Genomic DNA, 18,930 nt, shown 5'->3' on the forward strand with positions numbered 1-18,930 from the left:
GTATATAGTATTTTATTTTATTCTAGTCTATTGTGTACAGTACCTTACTCTTATTCTTATCATCTTATCCTATTCCAGTGTTTTCTAATTTTTGCTATGTAACTTTCTGCTGTAACAAAAGACATTTCCCACATGTGGGACTCATAAAGGTAATCTTATCTGATGTTATCTCTTATCTTATCACCCAGGACTGACCTGATGTATTAAATGCACTGAAAAAGTTTTAAAAAAAACCCCAAAAAACATGACCCTCACAGTGCTCACCAGCTGGACCAAATGGGCGTAGGCACGATTGAGCAGTTATATCATGGCATCCTCAGCCCCGAGGTGGGGCTGGTAACAAACTGAGGGAGATCCTGATGTGGCCTAACTATAGGGCGGAGCTGGTTGAGGATGAATCTTTCCAGGTTCTTCATGATGTGGGTGTTTTGTTTGTCTCCTTATTTATAAAGAATGAGTCCTTTTATGATCTGCTACATGTTTTTATTATTACAGCTAGCAGGAAGAACATGTATATCACGTTTCTAGCTCTCATACTTGTGTAGGTTTTCTCTTACCCTTTAGCTCACATCTTAGTGTCCACACAGATAGTTCCACCTTGATGTCTTGCATGGAACTATATTAACTTTACAGCATCAGCTTCTGATCATTACAGTGGGAAGTCAGTGTCACAGACCTGTAATACTGGGGGCCACTGTGACTTGGCGTCTTTCATACAGAAATGAGGCATGACATCTTCCACTGCACTGCGACCTTCTGCAGACTCAGACTCAACATGAACATAAATACTTTTTATTTTTGTACAGTGATAAATTGTTAAATTGTTGTTAAAAATGTTAGCTGTTATTATCAGAGGGGAAGAGAAAGGCGACCACATCAACAGCCTTATCCTAATTGTCCACGATCATTTGCTCCACATGAAACTTTAATTTTCTCTGTGCTCTAAATGTATGTAGTTTATTTATATAAATGTATTTGTATATTGTTATTTCACTTCCACTTTATGGACCGTACCAGAGAAATCAGGAGACCCTCGTTTATTAAAAAGATTTTATATAATTATTTTTAGAGTGACTCTAATCAATGAAGGGATTATTCTTTGTTCTGTTAAATGATTAATGCTGGATCAAACTAAAGGGTTTTCCAATAAATCAAACTTAAATCAAAGTATTTTCTTCTTTCTTTATTCCAGGATATCACTAATAATCTCATGGCAAAATTACAGTTTTCTGCAAAGTACCAGACTTTATGTTGGACTGGACTGACCTGATGAGGGCAGTATTACGCCCTTGAATCCTCCAGCCTACCGTAAGAGCAATAAAAGAAGAATAGCGGCAATGGGGCCATTGAGAGATGCCGAGTTAAGTTTGAAGACGTTGGTTTGGCGGTATCGGTTGTTGTTGCAATAATGTCTTCAGTTCAGCATCTGAGAGAGTTTATCAAGGAGAGATTAACTTCTGCTGCAGAAGAAATCTTCTCAGAGTTTTAAAAAACGATCGTCCAGTATGAGGAGGAGATCCGTCAGCTAAGACTGCTTAATATCAGACCCGGGATAAAGTCACACAATACAGGTGTGTAAATTTGTGGAGGTGTGGGGGGTTGCGGGATTGTGTGATTTACTTGGGCATGATCTAAATGCTTTGCATAAATGCATTGATCTAAACTAGTAATACACCCCAGTAAAGTGTATGCAGCTATATCTGTGCAGTGTTGAGAAGGTTACTCTTAAAATGTTTTCCACTACAGATTACAAAAAAATGGCCCAAATGTAGTTTGAAATGTATTTCGTTATTGCCGTGTGAATTATTGCTATTACTGAAGGCTACTAGCCACCTGTTACGTTCCTGTTTAGCCCCTAATCTCCTCAGTATGTTCAGCTGGTGCTAATTGGCCCCACCTAGTCTGGTGTTGATAAAAGCATACCTGACGCAGGCTTTCAGGAAGCTCACTAGTCTTTGCCTTGGTAGCCATTTTAGCCAACCTGCTATGCCAATTTAAGATAAAACCTCTATCTCACTAACACTCTGGTATTCATCTCCTTTTTACTGTTGCGGCTTTTGAGCCGGTTTTCTGAGAATCCATCCTACCGACGAATCATCGTACCCATTGTTTTTGCGCATGCGCACAATACGAAATTAAGTTTCGAGCTGTCTTACCTTTGTGAAAATAAGCTAGAAAAATACTCTGACTGATAAAATTCAGTGCCAAACCATCCTGCCTTTGTGAATGTGATCTACAAGCATACTTTAACAGCTAAATTAAGTGGCAAATCGTCTTACCTTTGTTAATCTGAGCTAGAAACATACTCTGACTGGTAAAATCAAGTGCCACACCATGATACCTTTGTGACTGTGACCTACAACCATACTTTAATGTGTAAAATGTAGTGGCAAACCATCCTGGGTTTATGAATATGAGCTACAAGTATACTCTGATGGGCAAAGTTAAGTGGCAAACCATCATACCTACTTAAATTTGTGGTGAAATTACTCTTTGAAAGCAGAAATGTGCATAAACTACTTACGGTATGTTTTGCCAAAGTAGGATGGTTTGTCAGAACACCGTAATGTCGTATAGAAAAAATATTCCCACCAAGCACACTCACCAATATTTTGTTTTCGAACTCCATTGCAGTTATTTCACACATTAAACCTTTGATAGAAAATAATAAAACAAAAGTAAGCTGCAATAAATTACAGGTAGCAGTAAAACTATTAACTCTTTTATGCTACGTCCACACCAACATGGGTATTTTTCTATTCATTTGGTCCTTTCGTCCGCACGTAAACAGTGTTTCGAATCACCGAAAAGGTTGGAGAAAACTCAGTTTTTGCATTTACCTGTGGTCGAAGAATACGGAGTTCATCACACAATGTCAGAGATGTGTGCCTTTCACATCACGCTGTGCGCCATGTTATTGTTTACATGAGATTAATTTCTGCAATGGCAGATAGTAAGATTAACAGTATTTTGAATCTATCTGCAGTTTTTACACACTTGCATATACACAAGCAGCTACTGTCCCTCCATTTAGAAAGGCGGAGGTGTCATGGTGTAATTATTTTACTCGTAGTTTTTTTTTTTTTTTCCCCCTGTGTAATAATATTCAACATCGCTATCAAAAAATGGGTTCAAAGACATAAACAACTGTGGGATACTGTTTGTGCATGATTTGGACAGCCTAGCGCATCCTCCCGATGCAGGGGAAACAAATTCTGTTGGGGGTACCTACCTTTTTTTTTTTTTTTTCCTGTCCCGTTTAGTTCTTTTGCCATCAGAATTATTGTCTAAAGGCGAGGAAAGATGCCCAACGGATTTACTTTTATAGGGATATAGGCAAGCGCTGTATAAGGTTCCCGATGTTTGGGTGGTTGACCGGGATGGATTTTCTCCAGTCACTTTCTCGTCATCCCTGACGTGCTCTCCGTTGTTTTTTCCCTGCTAATTTTAGCAGCCAGCTTCGGTATCACGTGGTATAAGGCTCCGCCCTTGTCATTTGTTGAGCAGGAAGAGTGAGCGCTTGTCTTCATGCAGATTACGTCCCGGATCAAAATGCGGTACAGTCGTCGTCGTCTTTTTTTTTTTCTTTTTTTTTTTTTAAATCGTTGTCATTTGGAAATGAGATCGCACATAAGTATGAATTGAGATCGCGATTTTCTAACGATTAATCGTGCAGCCCTACTTACCCTCCAAAGAAATGTCAGAAGGAGTCCGAACCACAAAACAAACGCGTATTCTTGGAAAAGTGGTTGCAGGAGGTGAGCTGGCAAACAAATGATGAACGCACAGAGATTTGGTGCAGAATGTGCTGTGAAAATCCCACTCTAGCGGACAAAAACAGTGCCTTTTATATGGACGCAAACTCGCGTTGCAACTTCTTATCTTGTGCGCGTCTTTTATATTGACAGCGAATGCGCACATGCGGACCACTTATGTGCACCCTTGTAAATAACATAATGTTCTGCCGGGTGTGTTGTTAGTTTTCCCTCGATTTCTGAGTCGACAAGCGCCTCTGTTACTGGGACCAGTAATTCTAAGAAAGGCCCCCATTGGAAATGCATTATTGCTCAGTCTGCAATATCTTTCCCAGAACAAACACCAATTGCAAATAACATACTAAAAATAAACCTGAAAGATCTGTTTAGAACAGCATACTATTTTGCAAAGAGTGAACTACCACTGGCACAATTTAGCAGTCTTTGCAAACTTCAAAAAGCAAATGGCCTCGATCTTGGTTCCACTTGCCTCTTATCCGTGACTTCAGTGGAAATTTCAAATTCAGGATCTGAAACAGACTGATTCATGTTCTACACAGTTCTTACAAGTTCATAGAAATTTCTGTTCAATTAGAACCAAGTATTTGAGTTGATGATTGTAATTTTTATACAATGTTGTAATTTGTGTTTCAACAATTTTTTGATTAATGTTTTGTTTCCGTTACAATATTATACATTAAAGTATAATAATGTAACGGAAACAAAACAGGAAACAAAACATCAATCAAAAAATTGCTCTTCTTTATTCGGGCTACTTAAATTTATTTTGAAGAGTCCCTGCCCGAAGGGCTACCAGGGATTTTGAAACTTTGCGAGCCCTGGGTAGCAGTAAAACTATTAACTCTTTTATGCTACGTCCACACCAACATGGGTATTTTTTTTGATGCATTTGGTCCTTTCGTCCGCATGTAAACAGCGTTTCGAATCACCGAAAAGGTTGGAGAAAACTCAGTTTTTGCATTTACCCTTTATAGATGTAGTTTATAGATGAGAAGCAAAAAAGAGCCGTCAGGTGCTCAAAATAAACCTTAGACTCAAGTGTAAGAACAGGCGTCTGTTACAACTTATATCTAAAAATATATAGTTTAATGCATTGGTCAAAAAACAACATCAACATCACCCAATGAACACATGACTATGAGTGAATGTTTCTGTGGCAGCATCTGCAAGAATGCAAGAGCCCTTGAAACCATAAGGTAAATTCTCAATAGGTGACCCCTTTTAATCCTTCTTGATTCTTCTTCCTCCCTTTGTTGAACATGAAGGTCTGGATGATCAGCAGGTCAGTGACCAGGAAAGGAGCTCCAGTCTGGACCAGCAGGACACAGAGCCTCCAAAGATTAAAGAGGAACAGGAGAAAATCTCCATCAGTGGGGAAGGAGAGCAGCTTGAACTGAAGCAGGAAGCTGAAAGCATTTATGTCTGGGCCAGAGAACAGCTGGATTTGTTGTGGAATCCTGGAGTAAAGCTGACCAGAATAGGTATGTAAAAGTGTCATATACAGATTTCATAATATAGAAATGAATATGACTCATCAAAATGTCAAAAAGACACATGGCGTGCATTACTGCCTGGGATACTGCCTCACTGAAGACATGTTTTCTGTTAGCATAGTAAAATAAAAACTGGATTTCAAATCTTCTGTTTAATAAAAAACAAAAAATTCCACCATATTTAAGTCATGTTAGTCCAGAACTGTACACAGTATGTAGAAAAATGTTGAGATGATGAAGACTGGCTTATTGGCCACAAGGACCAAGTTGGAGTGGTAAGCTGTACGCCTCATAAATGATGACTTTGTGCATGTAGACAGAATTCTCCGCTGTTCACTGCATGAGAGAGAATATTTGAATATCGCTCACATATAGAATAGAATAGAATTCAACTTTGTCATTGCACATGTCACCGGTACAAGGCAACGAAATGCAGTTTGCATCCATCCAGAAGTGCTTTAGCCATGATATAGATATATTACAAATATATATTAGCAATAATATAGATATGTGAGTATATTACAGAAATGGATCTATTATGGTATGTTATAATGTACACAGTATGAAGTATGTTATGAATATGCTTTATCTATAAGTATGTACAGGCTGTAGTGAGTACAAGCTATGAACAGGATATAAATATAAAAAACTATACAGAATATGAAATAAAATAAAAAAACTATACAGAAATATGAGATATACAGCTATACAGAAATGTGAACTATGCAGGTTATAAACAGTTGTAGATTTAAAAATTATCATATTGTACAGAATGATTATTTACACAGAATTATACAGTAGTGCAGTTAAGATAAGTGAGATATGTGGATAATTTCTACAGAAGCTATATAAAGTGGTTGTGAGTGGTGGTTCAGTCCATGTTATTATTGTGTGTATGAGGGTACAGTCGTCCATTGTGTGTGTAGATGGTTGTGGGTGTGTGTGGGTGTGTGTATGTCCAGTCCATGTGTTTAGTGTGGGTCAGATGTCAGGAGGCAGAGTTCAGGAGTCTGACAGCTGTGGGGAAGAAGCTGTTCCGGTACCTGGTGGTCTTAGTCCGGAGGCTCCTGTAGCACCTCCCAGAGGGCAGGAGGGTGAAGAGTCCATGTGATGGGTGACTGGGGTCTTTGATGATTTTCCCAGCTCTTTTCAGACACCGCTTCCTGTAGATGTCCTTTATGGCAGGAAGTGGTGCTCCGGCGATGCGCTGGGCAGTTTTCACAACCCTCTGCAACGCCTTCGGGTCCTAGACAGAGCAGTTCCCGTACCAGACTGTTATACAGTTGGTCAGGATGCTCTCGATGGTGCAGCGATAGAAGTTCACCACGATGTCTGAGGACAGGTGGTTCTTCCTCAGAGTCGTCAAGAAGAAGAGGCGCTGGTGAGCCTTCTTGACCAGCTTGGAGCAGTTGGTCGTCCAGATGAGATCCTCGGAGATGTGAACTCCCAGGAACTTAAAGCTGCTCACACGCTCCACAGCTGTCCCCTTAATGTAGATGGGTGGATGTGGGTCAGCATTCCTCCTGTAGTCCACGATGAGCTCCTTGGTCTTCTCAGTGTTAAGTAGCAGATTGTTTGTGTCGCACCACTCAGCCAGACGATCCACCTCCTCCCTGTAGGCGGCCTCATCGTTGTCAATGATGAGGCCAATCACCGTGGTGTCATCTGCAAACTTAATGATGGTGTTAGAACCACCGGCAGGTCTGCAGTCGTGGGTGAAGAGGGAGTAGAGGAAAGGGCTCATCACACAGCCTTGTGGTACACCGGTGTTCATTGTGGTTGTAGATGAGCAGTCGTTATCCAGCCGGACATGTTGGGGGCGGGTGGTCCGTGCAGCAGCTGGGCATCATGTGGAACCCTGAAGTAAAGTTGCACAGAATAGGTATGCAAAACCTTAATAGATAGATTCCGTTTTGTATTAAGAAATCTATTTCACGTTGGGTCCTAATGAGACCTCAGAGATATGTTATAGAGACACATGACAAATCTAAGGACGAACTGCAACAAGGAAACTGACGTAATATTCTAAGAGCCAAAATGTCTAGCCCTCCAAGTGTCGCCCCTGTCAGGACTGTCCTAAGTTGGAAATAATTAAGTTGAGTACAAGAGAGAGGAAGACACCCTACAATGAGTTGAAACATTGTCAATTATTCCTGCATATACATTTGTCATTCATATTGTCACTTTGTTTGTCCCTTACGAATTGCATTCATCACTCCTTCTGCCACATTTTTCAAGTGACCTATATTTGATATCAACATGTAAAAAAACAAAACCTTAAATTATGCTTTTGGTGTGCCACCTCAAAGTTTTCAATAGCCCCCATATGGTCACCCATATGAACAAAATTCTAGAGACACCCCTATACATTATGACTAAGTACATCCACTGGACCTTTAGTAGATAACATAATTATCCCCATTAGGACTGAACAATCAGTTTAAAATATTGATTTGAAACTAAGCTTTTAACAAACTACACAACAATATGATAGTTGTGCTCTTGTGCCATGCGTTTCTGGTTCTTTCTTCTTCTGTCCCTTTGGATTCCAGCACAAGGCCTGTGCAGTGATGCTATTGGTTCCTGGTTTGTTTTTGACTACATTTTTTTAATCTTCTCTGGCCACTGGATACAGAGGATTGGCTGCAAGCAGATGTTGATGACTGTCTATAACATACAGAGCGCTGTCTTTGTCCTGCTCCATGTTTATGAACTATAGAGAAGTATAGGTTTGACCCTGCTTTTAAAAATGCTCCGCTTGTTGGAATTTCTGACCTCTTGAGTTTCAAACATCTTTTTAAATTATGTTGTTTCTGTATTTCTTTCTTTTTTTTATATAATATAATATACACCAATAAGTGGCCACCAGTAAATAAAACATACAAACAGATTTTAAGAGAATGCTAACTGCCCTAACAGTACTGACTTTATGAAAGCATACGAGAGAAGAAAATTAAGAAAATATACAAACAGGGTTCCATTGCACTAAGAGTCATGAAACTCTCTTAGGAACTCTCATTCCTTGTGTGAGGTGATATGACATTATTAAAGAAAAGTCTCCCATATCCTATTTAAAAAAAACAACTGCCACTATGATTTGTGCATAAATGATTCTTCAGTTTCTCTAACATGGCCTCCTTCACTCAGTTCAATTCTATGTTATTCATATAGGGAAATACAGTGGGATGCAAAAGTTTGGGCAACCTTGTTAATAGTCATTATATTCCTGTATAAATCGTTGGTTGTTACAATAAAAAATGTCAGTTAAATATATCATATGGGAGACACACACAGTGATATTTAAGAAGTGAAATGAAGTTTATTGGATTTACAGAAAGTGTGCAATAATTGTTTAAACAAAATCAGGCAGGTGCATAAATTTGGGCACCACAAAAAAGGACATGTCCCTCAACTTTGACAAGATTCCCAGTCCGTGCATAACACCTCTTGTTATGCCCAAATAGCTCATTTTTAGTTTCATCAGCCCACAGCACCTTATTCCAGAATGAAGCTGGCTTGTCCGCTGGAATCGAAGCGACGGGACGAAGCGCGACCTCTCACAATGAATGCAGCATGGTTAACACCTTGGAGACGCTTACAGCTGCTGTGAAGGCTCAAAACAACACCATTGAGCGTATGGTGGGATACATCAGAGAGAGGCCTGCTCAAATTGAGACCCTTGAGCGAAAGTTGGATCACATCACAGAACGGGTCACTGCAGTTGTGGGATCTCAGAATCAAAAGAATGACAACACCACGGAACAGAAGTTTGATACCATCATGGGGAGGCTCGCGGCTCTCCAACGGGAGATCGAGAGACCAGCATCTGAGTGTTAATGAATCAGCTTTAAATTCTGCTGAGCTGCTCGCATAACAGAAAAATCTACAAATTCAACATGCGGAAACCATGGCGCCAGCTGCGGGCCCAAGGCTGGTGCAGAGCAACAACAACTCCCTGATAACGTCTATGTGATGACTGTTCTTCCCATCCCAAGGCCACCTGGGTTGGCTAGCAGACTGTTTACAGAGCCTGATAGGGCGAAGGACTGTCTCAGCTGAACTCTGGACACGCATACACTTACACTGATAAGCACGCACTCATCCCCCTCCCTCTCCAAACGCCTTCGATGCTTGTTTCCTGTGGGGGAAGACGGCGGGTCTCAGTGTCGCGCTGGAATGGTAGCGCTGTGCAGGAGGACTGCTGTGTTTCCTTCGGATTACTCCTCACCCCCTACCCAACTCTGTGGCTTGTCACGTGCTCCAATGTTGTTGTTACGCCCCACTTAAAAACGAAGTGCTGACTGGCCTGAGGGGTAACACAAAGTGAAAGAGAAAACATAAACTACTGGAGAATAGATGTCATTAAAAATGATTTATTGTCCAAAACTACTGCAGTAAAAAATAAACACAGGGAAGCTCTTTTCTTCAGGGTCTCCAAAGCCAAAACAACAAACAACACCCCCTTTAGCTAAAAATCAAACCAAGTACTCTCTAACCAAAACAAAATACGATGGCTGAGCTCCCTGCCTAACCAAAAACAGGAGAAAACAGTTGAAACAAAAATGGCAGAGAACCCCTACCTGCTTCCACAACGATGAACTAAATAACACAGTAAGGGCACACCTTTGCTTACAATAAAAGAAAGAAAACCAAAGATTCACAGAGTTTAAGTTCTCTCTCACACACACACACACACACACACACACACACACACACACACACACACACACACACACACACACACACACACACACACACACACACACACTAAGGCCTGCTGCCCAAAACACTACAGCTCACAGCTCTGGCAAAAATGGGGGAAGTGGCAGGGGTGTGGCAGTTTAGGATAGCAGACTATATGCCGTGGCTGACGAGCTGGAACACACCTCAGCTGTGACTCATGAGGCAGACCTGCAACACAAAAAAAGGAGAAAAAACCCTCTTCTACGGAGGGAGAGCCACTAGAGGTCAGCGACCGTAACAGTTGTAATGTGGACATTTATGTGCTTTTTTTGTGCAGAGGAGTTTTTTTGTTTCCTGTTCTTATGCTGTCCTCCCATAGGTGCCCAGCATGAGTAGAGGTCTCTTTATTTCCTGTTGTACTTTTCCCATTGTTGTGTACTTTTTTTCAGTGTTTTCTCTGTAACGCTGCCAATCTCCGACTGTATTCCCATGTGATGTCTTGTGTGTGTAAGTCGGGCGGGGGGGGGGGGGGGGGGGTCCTATTCCTCTGCGGGGCAACCTGCATATGGCCAATAAAGCATTCATTCATTCATTCATTCATTCATTCATTCAAAAGGCTTCCTCTGCATTACCCTTGCATACAGCATCTCCTTGTGTAAAGTGCCTGAAATGGTTGAACGATGCACAGTGACTCCATCTGCTGCAAGATGATGTTGTAGGTCTTTGGTGCTGGTCTGTGTGTTGACTCGGAATGTTCTCACCATTCGTCACTTCTGTCTATCCGAGATTTTTCTTGGTCTGCCACTTCGAGCCTTAACTTGAACTGAGCCTGTGGTCTTCCATTTTCTCAATATGTCCCTAACTGTGGAAACAGACAGCTTAAATCTCTGAGACAACTTTCTGTATCCTTCCCCTAAACCATGATGGTGAACAGCCTTTGTCTTCAGGTCATTTGAGAGTTGTTTTGAGACCCCCATGTTGCTACTCTTCAGAGAAAATTAAGAGGAGGGAAACTTACAATTGACCCCCTTAAATACTATTTCTCATTAATGGATTCACCTGTAAATGTAGGTCAGGGGTCACTGAGCTTACTAAGCCAATTTGAGTTCCAATAATTAGTTCTAAAGGTTTTGGAATCAATAAAATGACAACAGTGCCAAAATGTATGCACCTGCCTGATTTTGTTTAAACAATTATTGCACCAGGCAGGGCCGCCCACTCTCCCCTTCACTGTTTGCAATTTCTATTGAACCACTAGCAGCAGCAATTAGACAGAATTCAGTAATTAAGGGCATAAAATGCAAGAACGTGGAACTTAAAATCAGCCTTTATGCAGATGATGTGTTACTTTCTCTCCAAAGCTCACAAACCAATATCTCTGGGGTGATTGAATTGATAAACTCTTGTAAGAATATCAGATTACTCAATTAACTGGCCAAAATCCACAGTCCTTCCGATTAATTGCTCCTTCCATAATTCTTCTTCTACACCACTGCAATCGGGAAATATAAATTTTTAGGTATTAACGTTTTTCCCAAGCTTGCAGATCTAACTAAATTAAACCATATCCCACTTTTAAAGAAAGTAGAAGGTGATCTGGCTAGGTGGAAATGTCTACCCATATCACTCATGGGAAGGGTTGCCGCTATAAAAATGATGGTCTTACCAAAAATTTTTTATTCTCAATAATCCCAACTAAACCGGCACAAGATTGGTTCAGGTCTCTAGATTCATATATGTCCAAATTCCTTTGGAAAAATAAACCCCCAATTATTAGCTTAAAAACACTACAAAAGACCAAGGATAAAGGAGGATTAGAACTACCTAACTTTCAGCACTACTTCTTCAGTTTATCTCAGGATGGCTAAAACATACCTTCTTAGACAAACCTTGGCTAGATGTAGAACAAGCACTTTGCAATAATCTAGAGATTTCAGACCTAACATTTATCAGCTCAAATATCCAACAACATGAATGCTTCAAAAGCGTCAGCATCAGCTCTTCTCTGACAGCATGGTGGGAGTTTCTAAAATTGACGGAGTCTTCATTAATCCCATGCAAACGTACACCTATCTGGAACAACCCTGACATATTACAAAACAATAATATGATAAACTTTCCAGATTGGAGTGGTGCAGGAATCAAATACTAAGAACATATATTAGAAGGAACAGAATTTATTCCATTTGACAGACTAGTTACACAATATGGGATCAACAAGAAAAGCTTTTTAGAATATCAACAAATTAAATCCATAGTAAAAAAGAAATTTAAAGCGGGTCAAGTTGAACTACAAACACCACCAAGTGTGGTACAATTTCTTACTCTTAAAACCCCCAAATTACTTTCCAAAATATACAGAATGCTTTCTAAAACAGATGAATCAATATCACTTCCTATTGCAAAATGGGAAGCGGATTTATCAGTTAACTTAGACCAAAACGTCTGGTCTCAGATATACTTAAAAACCTTTCATTTAATTAGAAATCCCAGTCTTCAATTAATTCAAATCACGGACAAACAGTATCCCACAGTTGTTTATGTTTTTAAACCTATTTTGCACAGAGGCATTTTTTGAAAAATGTATTGATAGCAATGTTGAATATTATTACAGGGGGGAAAAAAAAATACACGTAAAATAATCACATCGTGACGCCTCTGCCTTTGTAAATGGAGGGACAGTAACTGCGTGTAAAACCTGCAGATAGTCAGATTAACAGTATTTTGTCTCTATCTACCATCCTGCAATTCATCTCATGTAAACAACGTGGCGCACAGCGTGACGTGAAAAAAGGCACATACCTTTGACGTTGCGTGATAAACTCTGTATTCCTCGTCCACACGTAAACGCAAAAAAGGAGTTTTTTAAAAAATCAGTTTTTGGTGATTCGAAACGCCGTTTACATGTGGACGAAACGGCTGCGTTTTCAAAAATACTCGTGTAGGTGCGGACGTAGTGTAAATTAGTTGGTAGTTTATTTTCTTACTACCTTTAATTTATTGCAGATTACTTGTATTTGCTTAATTGTTTACTAAATGTTTGAGGTGTGAAATAAACCGCAATGGAGCAAAATATGGGTGTGTGTGGTTGGAGGATGTGTTAGTGCGTGTGCGTGCACGCGGGGGGGGCGCGACCCCAAAGCGCTTTACACATCTAGTCATCCACCCATTCACACACACATTCACACACTGGTGATGGCATGCTACATTGTAGCCACAGCCACCCTGGGGCGCACTGACAGAGGCGAGGCTGCTGGACACTGGCGCCACCGGGCCCTCTGACCACCACCAGTAGGCAACGGGTGAAGTGTCTCGCCTAAGGACACAACGGCCGAGACTGTCCAAGCTGGGGCTCGAACCGGCAACCTTCCGAACTCCCAACTCTTGAGCCACGAAATCAAATCCTTCAGAGGCTGAAGGATTTGCAGGCCGATTGCGTTACAGCGACTCGATGAAGGCTGTCCAAATTCAAAGACTCCTCCAAATGTGTCCTTCATTTCCAGATTTGTAGGATGGGTCGGGTGTATCCTTCGCTGCCCAACCTATCCTAGGATTCATAGCGTGGCCCAGCCAATTCCAGTTTCCAACAATGGCAGCAGCTACTTGGTTTTAATATTACCTTTATTACTCCTTCTGAAGCTCATTAAGGATAAAACTGAAATCCTCCTTATTGGCACCAAATCCAACCTTTTGAAGGCAAACCACTTCTGACTCACTATCGATAACTCCAGTTTTCCCTTCTCCTCAGCTTAAGAGCCTTTGTGTCATCCTAGACTGTTCACTTTCCTATAAATCTCACATCAATAATCTCACCTGTTCCATTTCCATCTACGCAACATTAACAGATTTCGTCCTTCTCTTGTCACCCAGTCTACATCCATTCTTGCCCAGTCTTGTTACCTCCCGCATTGACTACTGCAACTCTCTCTTGTATGGTCTCCCCCAAAAATCCCTCCATAAGATTCAACTGGTTCAGAACTCTGCTGCTCGCATTATCACCAGAACTCCCTCCTACCAGCACATCACCCCTGTTCTTCAGAAACTTCACTGACTCCCAGTGAAATTCTGGATATTCCACAAGCTTCTTCTGCTCACCTTCATAACCTCGCACCTCCTTACCTTTCTGACCTGTTAAGCACTACCTTTTCTGTCCGCTCACTTCGATCTTCTTCTTCTATCCAGCTTTCTGTGCCTTCCTTCCGCCTCACCACGATGGGAAGCAGAGCTTTTAGCTGTTCTGCTCCCAGGCTGTGGAACTCTATACCCCCAGGTATAAGAAAGATTGGTTCTCTCACCCAGTTTAAATCTCAATGAGCCTAATCAGGGCCACCTGATCCAGCTATAAATGTATGCTTTATCAAAAACGAAATTTTTAAGCTTAATTTTTTTTTTTTTTTTTTTTTTTTAAGAGAAAGCGTCTGTTTTCCGAATCCAAACTGGCAGCTTTTTCCACAGAAGAGGGACCTGAAAAGCTGTAGGCTCTACCTCCCATTCTCCCCAACCTTAAGGCAATGAATGGTTAATCTAAACAATAAATAAATAAATCCTGCAGTGAGTGTCCTGTAAAGTTTTTGAATAATTTTAAGTAAACTTTTAAATGTTTTGTGCACTTTGATAACAAAATTTAAGAGATCCCACTTTGTGCTTTTGTTTGATTATATATCGTCTTTATTTTCTCATCGTAGACTATCTGTTTATATTATTTGTAGAATTTGTAAATGAGCAGCCAAAATGGTTTTCACATAAGCAGCAAAACTGTTTCTCCCCACAACATGCCTTCATAGGTATATCTAAGCCATATGCTTACCATGTAGAGACCTGCTAATGGTTAAGCTTACCTTGTAATTTCTCAAATGTATGTTTTTTGATATGTCCCTTCAGATTTTCCACAACATGACTGTAAGGACAAGGATGGGCTCACAAATCAGCAGGTCTGTAACCAGGAGAAGAACTCCAGTCTACACCAGGATCCTTCACAGATTAAAGAGGAACAGCTGGAACTCCGTACCACTGAAGTGGAAAAAACGGTTGTTCTAAAGCAGGAGACTGAAACTTTTCCTGCTCGTGAAGAAAGTGACCACAGTGAACCAGAACCAAGCAGTGACCAGCTCCATTCTCACACATCTCCTGACACAGATCAGGATGAAATCAAGGATGGTAACTTGCACAGAAATGAGTCGGAGCAAATCGTATCAGGCCTGAGTGTTCAAAATTCCGAGACAGCACATTTATGTAGCACCTGTGGGAAAAGATTTTATAGGTCAGTAACATTGAGTCGACATATGCAAATTCACACAGGTGACAAGCCACTTTCTTGCAGCACCTGTGGCAAAAGATTTCTTTGGAAGTCAAACTTGACTAGACACATGCGAATTCACACACGTGACAAGCCACATTCTTGCAGCACCTGTGGCAAAAGATTTAGCCAGAAGTCACACTTGAATAGACACATGCGAATTCACACAGGTGAGAAACCACATTCTTGTAGCACCTGTGGGAAAAGATTTAATCAGAAAGGCTATTTGAAAATACACATGGAAATCCATGCAAATGAAAAACGATATTCCTGTAGCACTTGTGGGAAAAGATTTTATATAAAATCAAATTTGAAAAGCCACATGCGAATTCACACAGGTGAGAAGCCATATTCTTGTACCACCTGTGGGAAAAGATTTAGGTGGACGTCAGATCTGACTAGACACATCAGAATTCACACAGGTGAGAAGCCACATTCTTGTACCACCTGTGGGAAGAGATTTAGTTTGAAACAAATTTTGAATATGCACATGCAAATTCACACCGGTGAGAAGCCACATTCTTGTAGCACCTGTGGGAAAAGATTTACTACGAAGGGTCCGTTGAAGATACACATGCAAATTCACTGAAGTGATAAGCCACATTGTTGTTGCACCTGTGGGAAAAGATTTACTCAGAGGGGTCAGTTAAAGACACACGTGCGAATTCACACAGGTGAGAAGCCACATTCTTGTAGCACTTGTGGGAAAAGATTTACTACGAAGGGTCCGTTGAAGATACACATGCGAATTCACACAGGTGATAAGCCACATTGTTGTTGCACCTCTGGAAAAGATTCAAGCAGAAGGAAACTTGAAAAAACACATGCCAGTTCACAAAAGTGAGAAACCACACTGTTGCAGCACCCGTGTGAAACATTTTAGTTCTCCAGTACAGTTGAAAATGCAATTAGGAAAACATGCTACATGCTAAGTTTCATTCTTAGAAAATGGTGATGGTAGAACACATAAACAGTGTTTGGGTCATTGAAAACTGAAAATTTAAAAAGGCTTTCGGAAGCTCAGTTTCTGTTTTGACACATGGACAAGACAGTTTGTCTTGCACCATAAAATGTGTGCACCTTTATCACCTTTTTCTGACATTGTTTTATAGTTTATAGGCTTTGTCTTTGCTGAAGTTTCTTCATTTTTTTTGGCATGGCCTCGACAGTGCTTGAGATATTTTTAGTGTCTTGATGTAAAAAGAACTATTTCTCCAAAACACACTTGGTAATATCTGTTGAAAAAACAACTACACATGTGAGGTAGCCTTTATTGAAATCATCTTTTTCTCCGAAGTTCACAGTTTGAAAGTGTTTGACGCAGAAGACTGTTGACTAACTTTGCACTGTTTGCTAACTTGTACGCTGCCTGAACTGCTGTTGGGATTTTGTTTGGTGGTGGGGGTTTTTTTTTTGTTTTTTTTTTAATGAAATTTATACACTGGATTGACCTCATTGTTTTATTGTTTATGGGCTTTGTCTTTACTGAAGTTTCTTCATTTTCTTTGGCATGGCCTCAACAGTGCTTGAGATATTTTTGGGTCTTAATATAAAAGAACTATTTCTCAGAATCACACTTGGAAATATCAGTTTAAAAAAAACTACCCATGTAGTAGTTGGATTGACATTAATGGGAAGTGCTTTTCAGATGGAAAGGGAGTATTTTAGGGAATGACAATGTTGACAAGTTGATCCATGTTCTCATATTGTTTGTTATCCATATTTTAAGCTCATTTATTATTTATATTTATAACATATGGACTAATGTGTCATTTTAACAGTGGTGTGTTCCATTTTGACATTAAACAAATCCAGTTTAAGATTGTAGATAATTCAGTTTAATAATAAAATATGGATAATTATATAATAAAGGAGGAGGAGCTGGTGACTCATCTCCCATAAAGGAGCTCAGATGTTCCCCGGGAGTCTTCATCTTTATTTATCCTTGTTTGCTTTTGGCCTCCATGTGCTTATGTCGAACATACTAGAGAGCTTTTTTTTTTTTTTTATCTTGTATGTTCAATAAAAACTGTTGGCATCAAACTTTACATCTCCTGTAAATTTTGTGTTTTGGTTTAAATTGTGTTCCAAAACCCTGAATCAACATCTTTCCAGCCTGTAGAAATTCTGAAAAGCTTTTAAAATATGCGACTGCACAATCCTGCTGCTCTTTGAAAAACTAACAGTACTTCCAAACGAGCTGTTAAACAGGGCTTTGTGTGATCTGCCTTTTGGTGAAGCAACTGACCAGGAAGATTCAACACATTCAAGGGGCTTAATCATACTAAGTTCATTGATTCTCGTCCTCACTTTCCAGGTGCTCAACCGTACTCCATCAATGTCTTCTGAAGTTGTGTGTTTCAGAGCAAAAGTGGAGCACATAATAGCAAACACTGAACACACAACTCCCCTGTCTGCTAAGAGCATGTCTTCCTTTTTTATACCACCATCAGTGACATGAAAAAAGATTATTCAAACAAATCTGCAATGGTATTTTCAGATTAACTTAGCCAATTAAACATTACAGCGGACTTAATTAATGCGGTCAACAATTCCTTAGGAGGTAACCAACATGAATTTAAAATAGCATGCAATTTAAGAACACACCCCTCCCTCTCGGAGCTACCGTAACACCAATTTGTATCAAAATCTTTATTAACTTCTTTATTAACCTATTAGGACCTGGCGTCCACATCATATCACATTTTGGGTGTCTAGACCAAAATACAAAACTTTGCTCTTCAAGGGCCTGATATCCACTTACAAGCACTGTTCTATCAAAAGGCCCAGGATCCTCCAGCAGGCACCAACAACTGAGCAGCGTTTTTGGTGAGTCGAAATTAACTACTACTTCAGAAATGGGGCCTAAGAGAACACCAACAGCTGAGGAAATTGAGGACATTAAAAAGTCACTGGACTTTTTAACTGAAGAAACATCAGCTATCAAATTACAACAGAAATATATCCTCGACATTGTCAGGGAGATGAGGTCACTTCGCAATCAGAATGCAGAGAAGGAGAAATGGATTGTCTATCTGGAGAGCAGGGTCACGGACCTGGAGCAATACACGAGAATGAATGATGTGATCATCATAGGGCTAAACATAAAACCTCATATGCTCGGGCCGTGACTGCTGACAGCAAAGAAGAGCATGGAGAACTGGATGTTAGCTCTGCAGAGCAACAGGTGGCTGTTTTTTTGCAGTCAAAAGGGATCGACCTGGACTCTAATAACATTGAGGCATGCCACCTTCTGCCCAGGAGAAACGTTAGTGATAGACCAGCTGTCATAAGATTTGTAAACCGGAAACACTGGAATGCACTGCTGAAGCAAGGGAGAAAACTAAAGCGATTGAGCGACTACATGAATGACCATCTAACCAAATACAACGCTGACATAGCTAAGAAAGCACGGCACCTAAAGAAACCTAAATTCAAAATACCTGGACTCCAAACTGTAAAATATTTATTAAACTCAATGGAACTGGTCATTGAACACATCCAGGATCTGGAAAAATATTAACAAGCCACATGGGCCAAGGAGCTGAAGAGATCTACACTCATCAAACCATGAAGGTAACAACAGAAACTAAAGCACAACATATGAAATTATAGCACAATCGACTAATTTAACATCTGGGAATTATATATAGATTAATTATATAATATACTATTATAATAT

At 40.2% G+C, this 18,930-nt stretch overlaps 1 protein-coding gene across 1 annotated transcript; it reads left to right on the forward strand.

Annotated features, from left to right (window-relative positions):
* The first annotated feature begins 1,260 nt into the window (after positions 1-1,260).
* Positions 1,261-17,261, forward strand: LOC146497163 (uncharacterized). The gene is made up of 4 exons (XM_085140901.1): positions 1,261-1,571; positions 5,042-5,257; positions 7,055-7,151; positions 14,834-17,261. The coding sequence occupies exons 3-4, from the start codon at positions 7,055-7,057 to the stop codon at positions 15,835-15,837; spliced, it is 1,101 nt and encodes a 366-aa protein (XP_084997027.1). The 5' UTR covers positions 1,261-1,571; positions 5,042-5,257; the 3' UTR covers positions 15,838-17,261.
* Positions 17,262-18,930: the final 1,669 nt, after the last annotated feature.

This window comes from Neolamprologus multifasciatus, chromosome 18, assembly GCF_963576455.1.
Source record: "Neolamprologus multifasciatus chromosome 18, fNeoMul1.2, whole genome shotgun sequence".
NCBI lineage: Eukaryota > Metazoa > Chordata > Actinopteri > Cichliformes > Cichlidae > Neolamprologus > Neolamprologus multifasciatus.

What these genes read in the sequence shown, in the direction of transcription:
- LOC146497163 (XM_085140901.1), top strand. Translation starts at nt 7,055, where the DNA reads ATGAGCAGTCGTTATCCAGCCGGACATGTTGGGGGCGGGTGGTCCGTG. An exon ending in AGTAAAGTTGCACAGAATAG is followed by an intron (nt 7,152 to 14,833) that starts GTATGCAAAACC and finishes ATGTCCCTTCAG; the next exon opens with ATTTTCCACAACATGACTGT.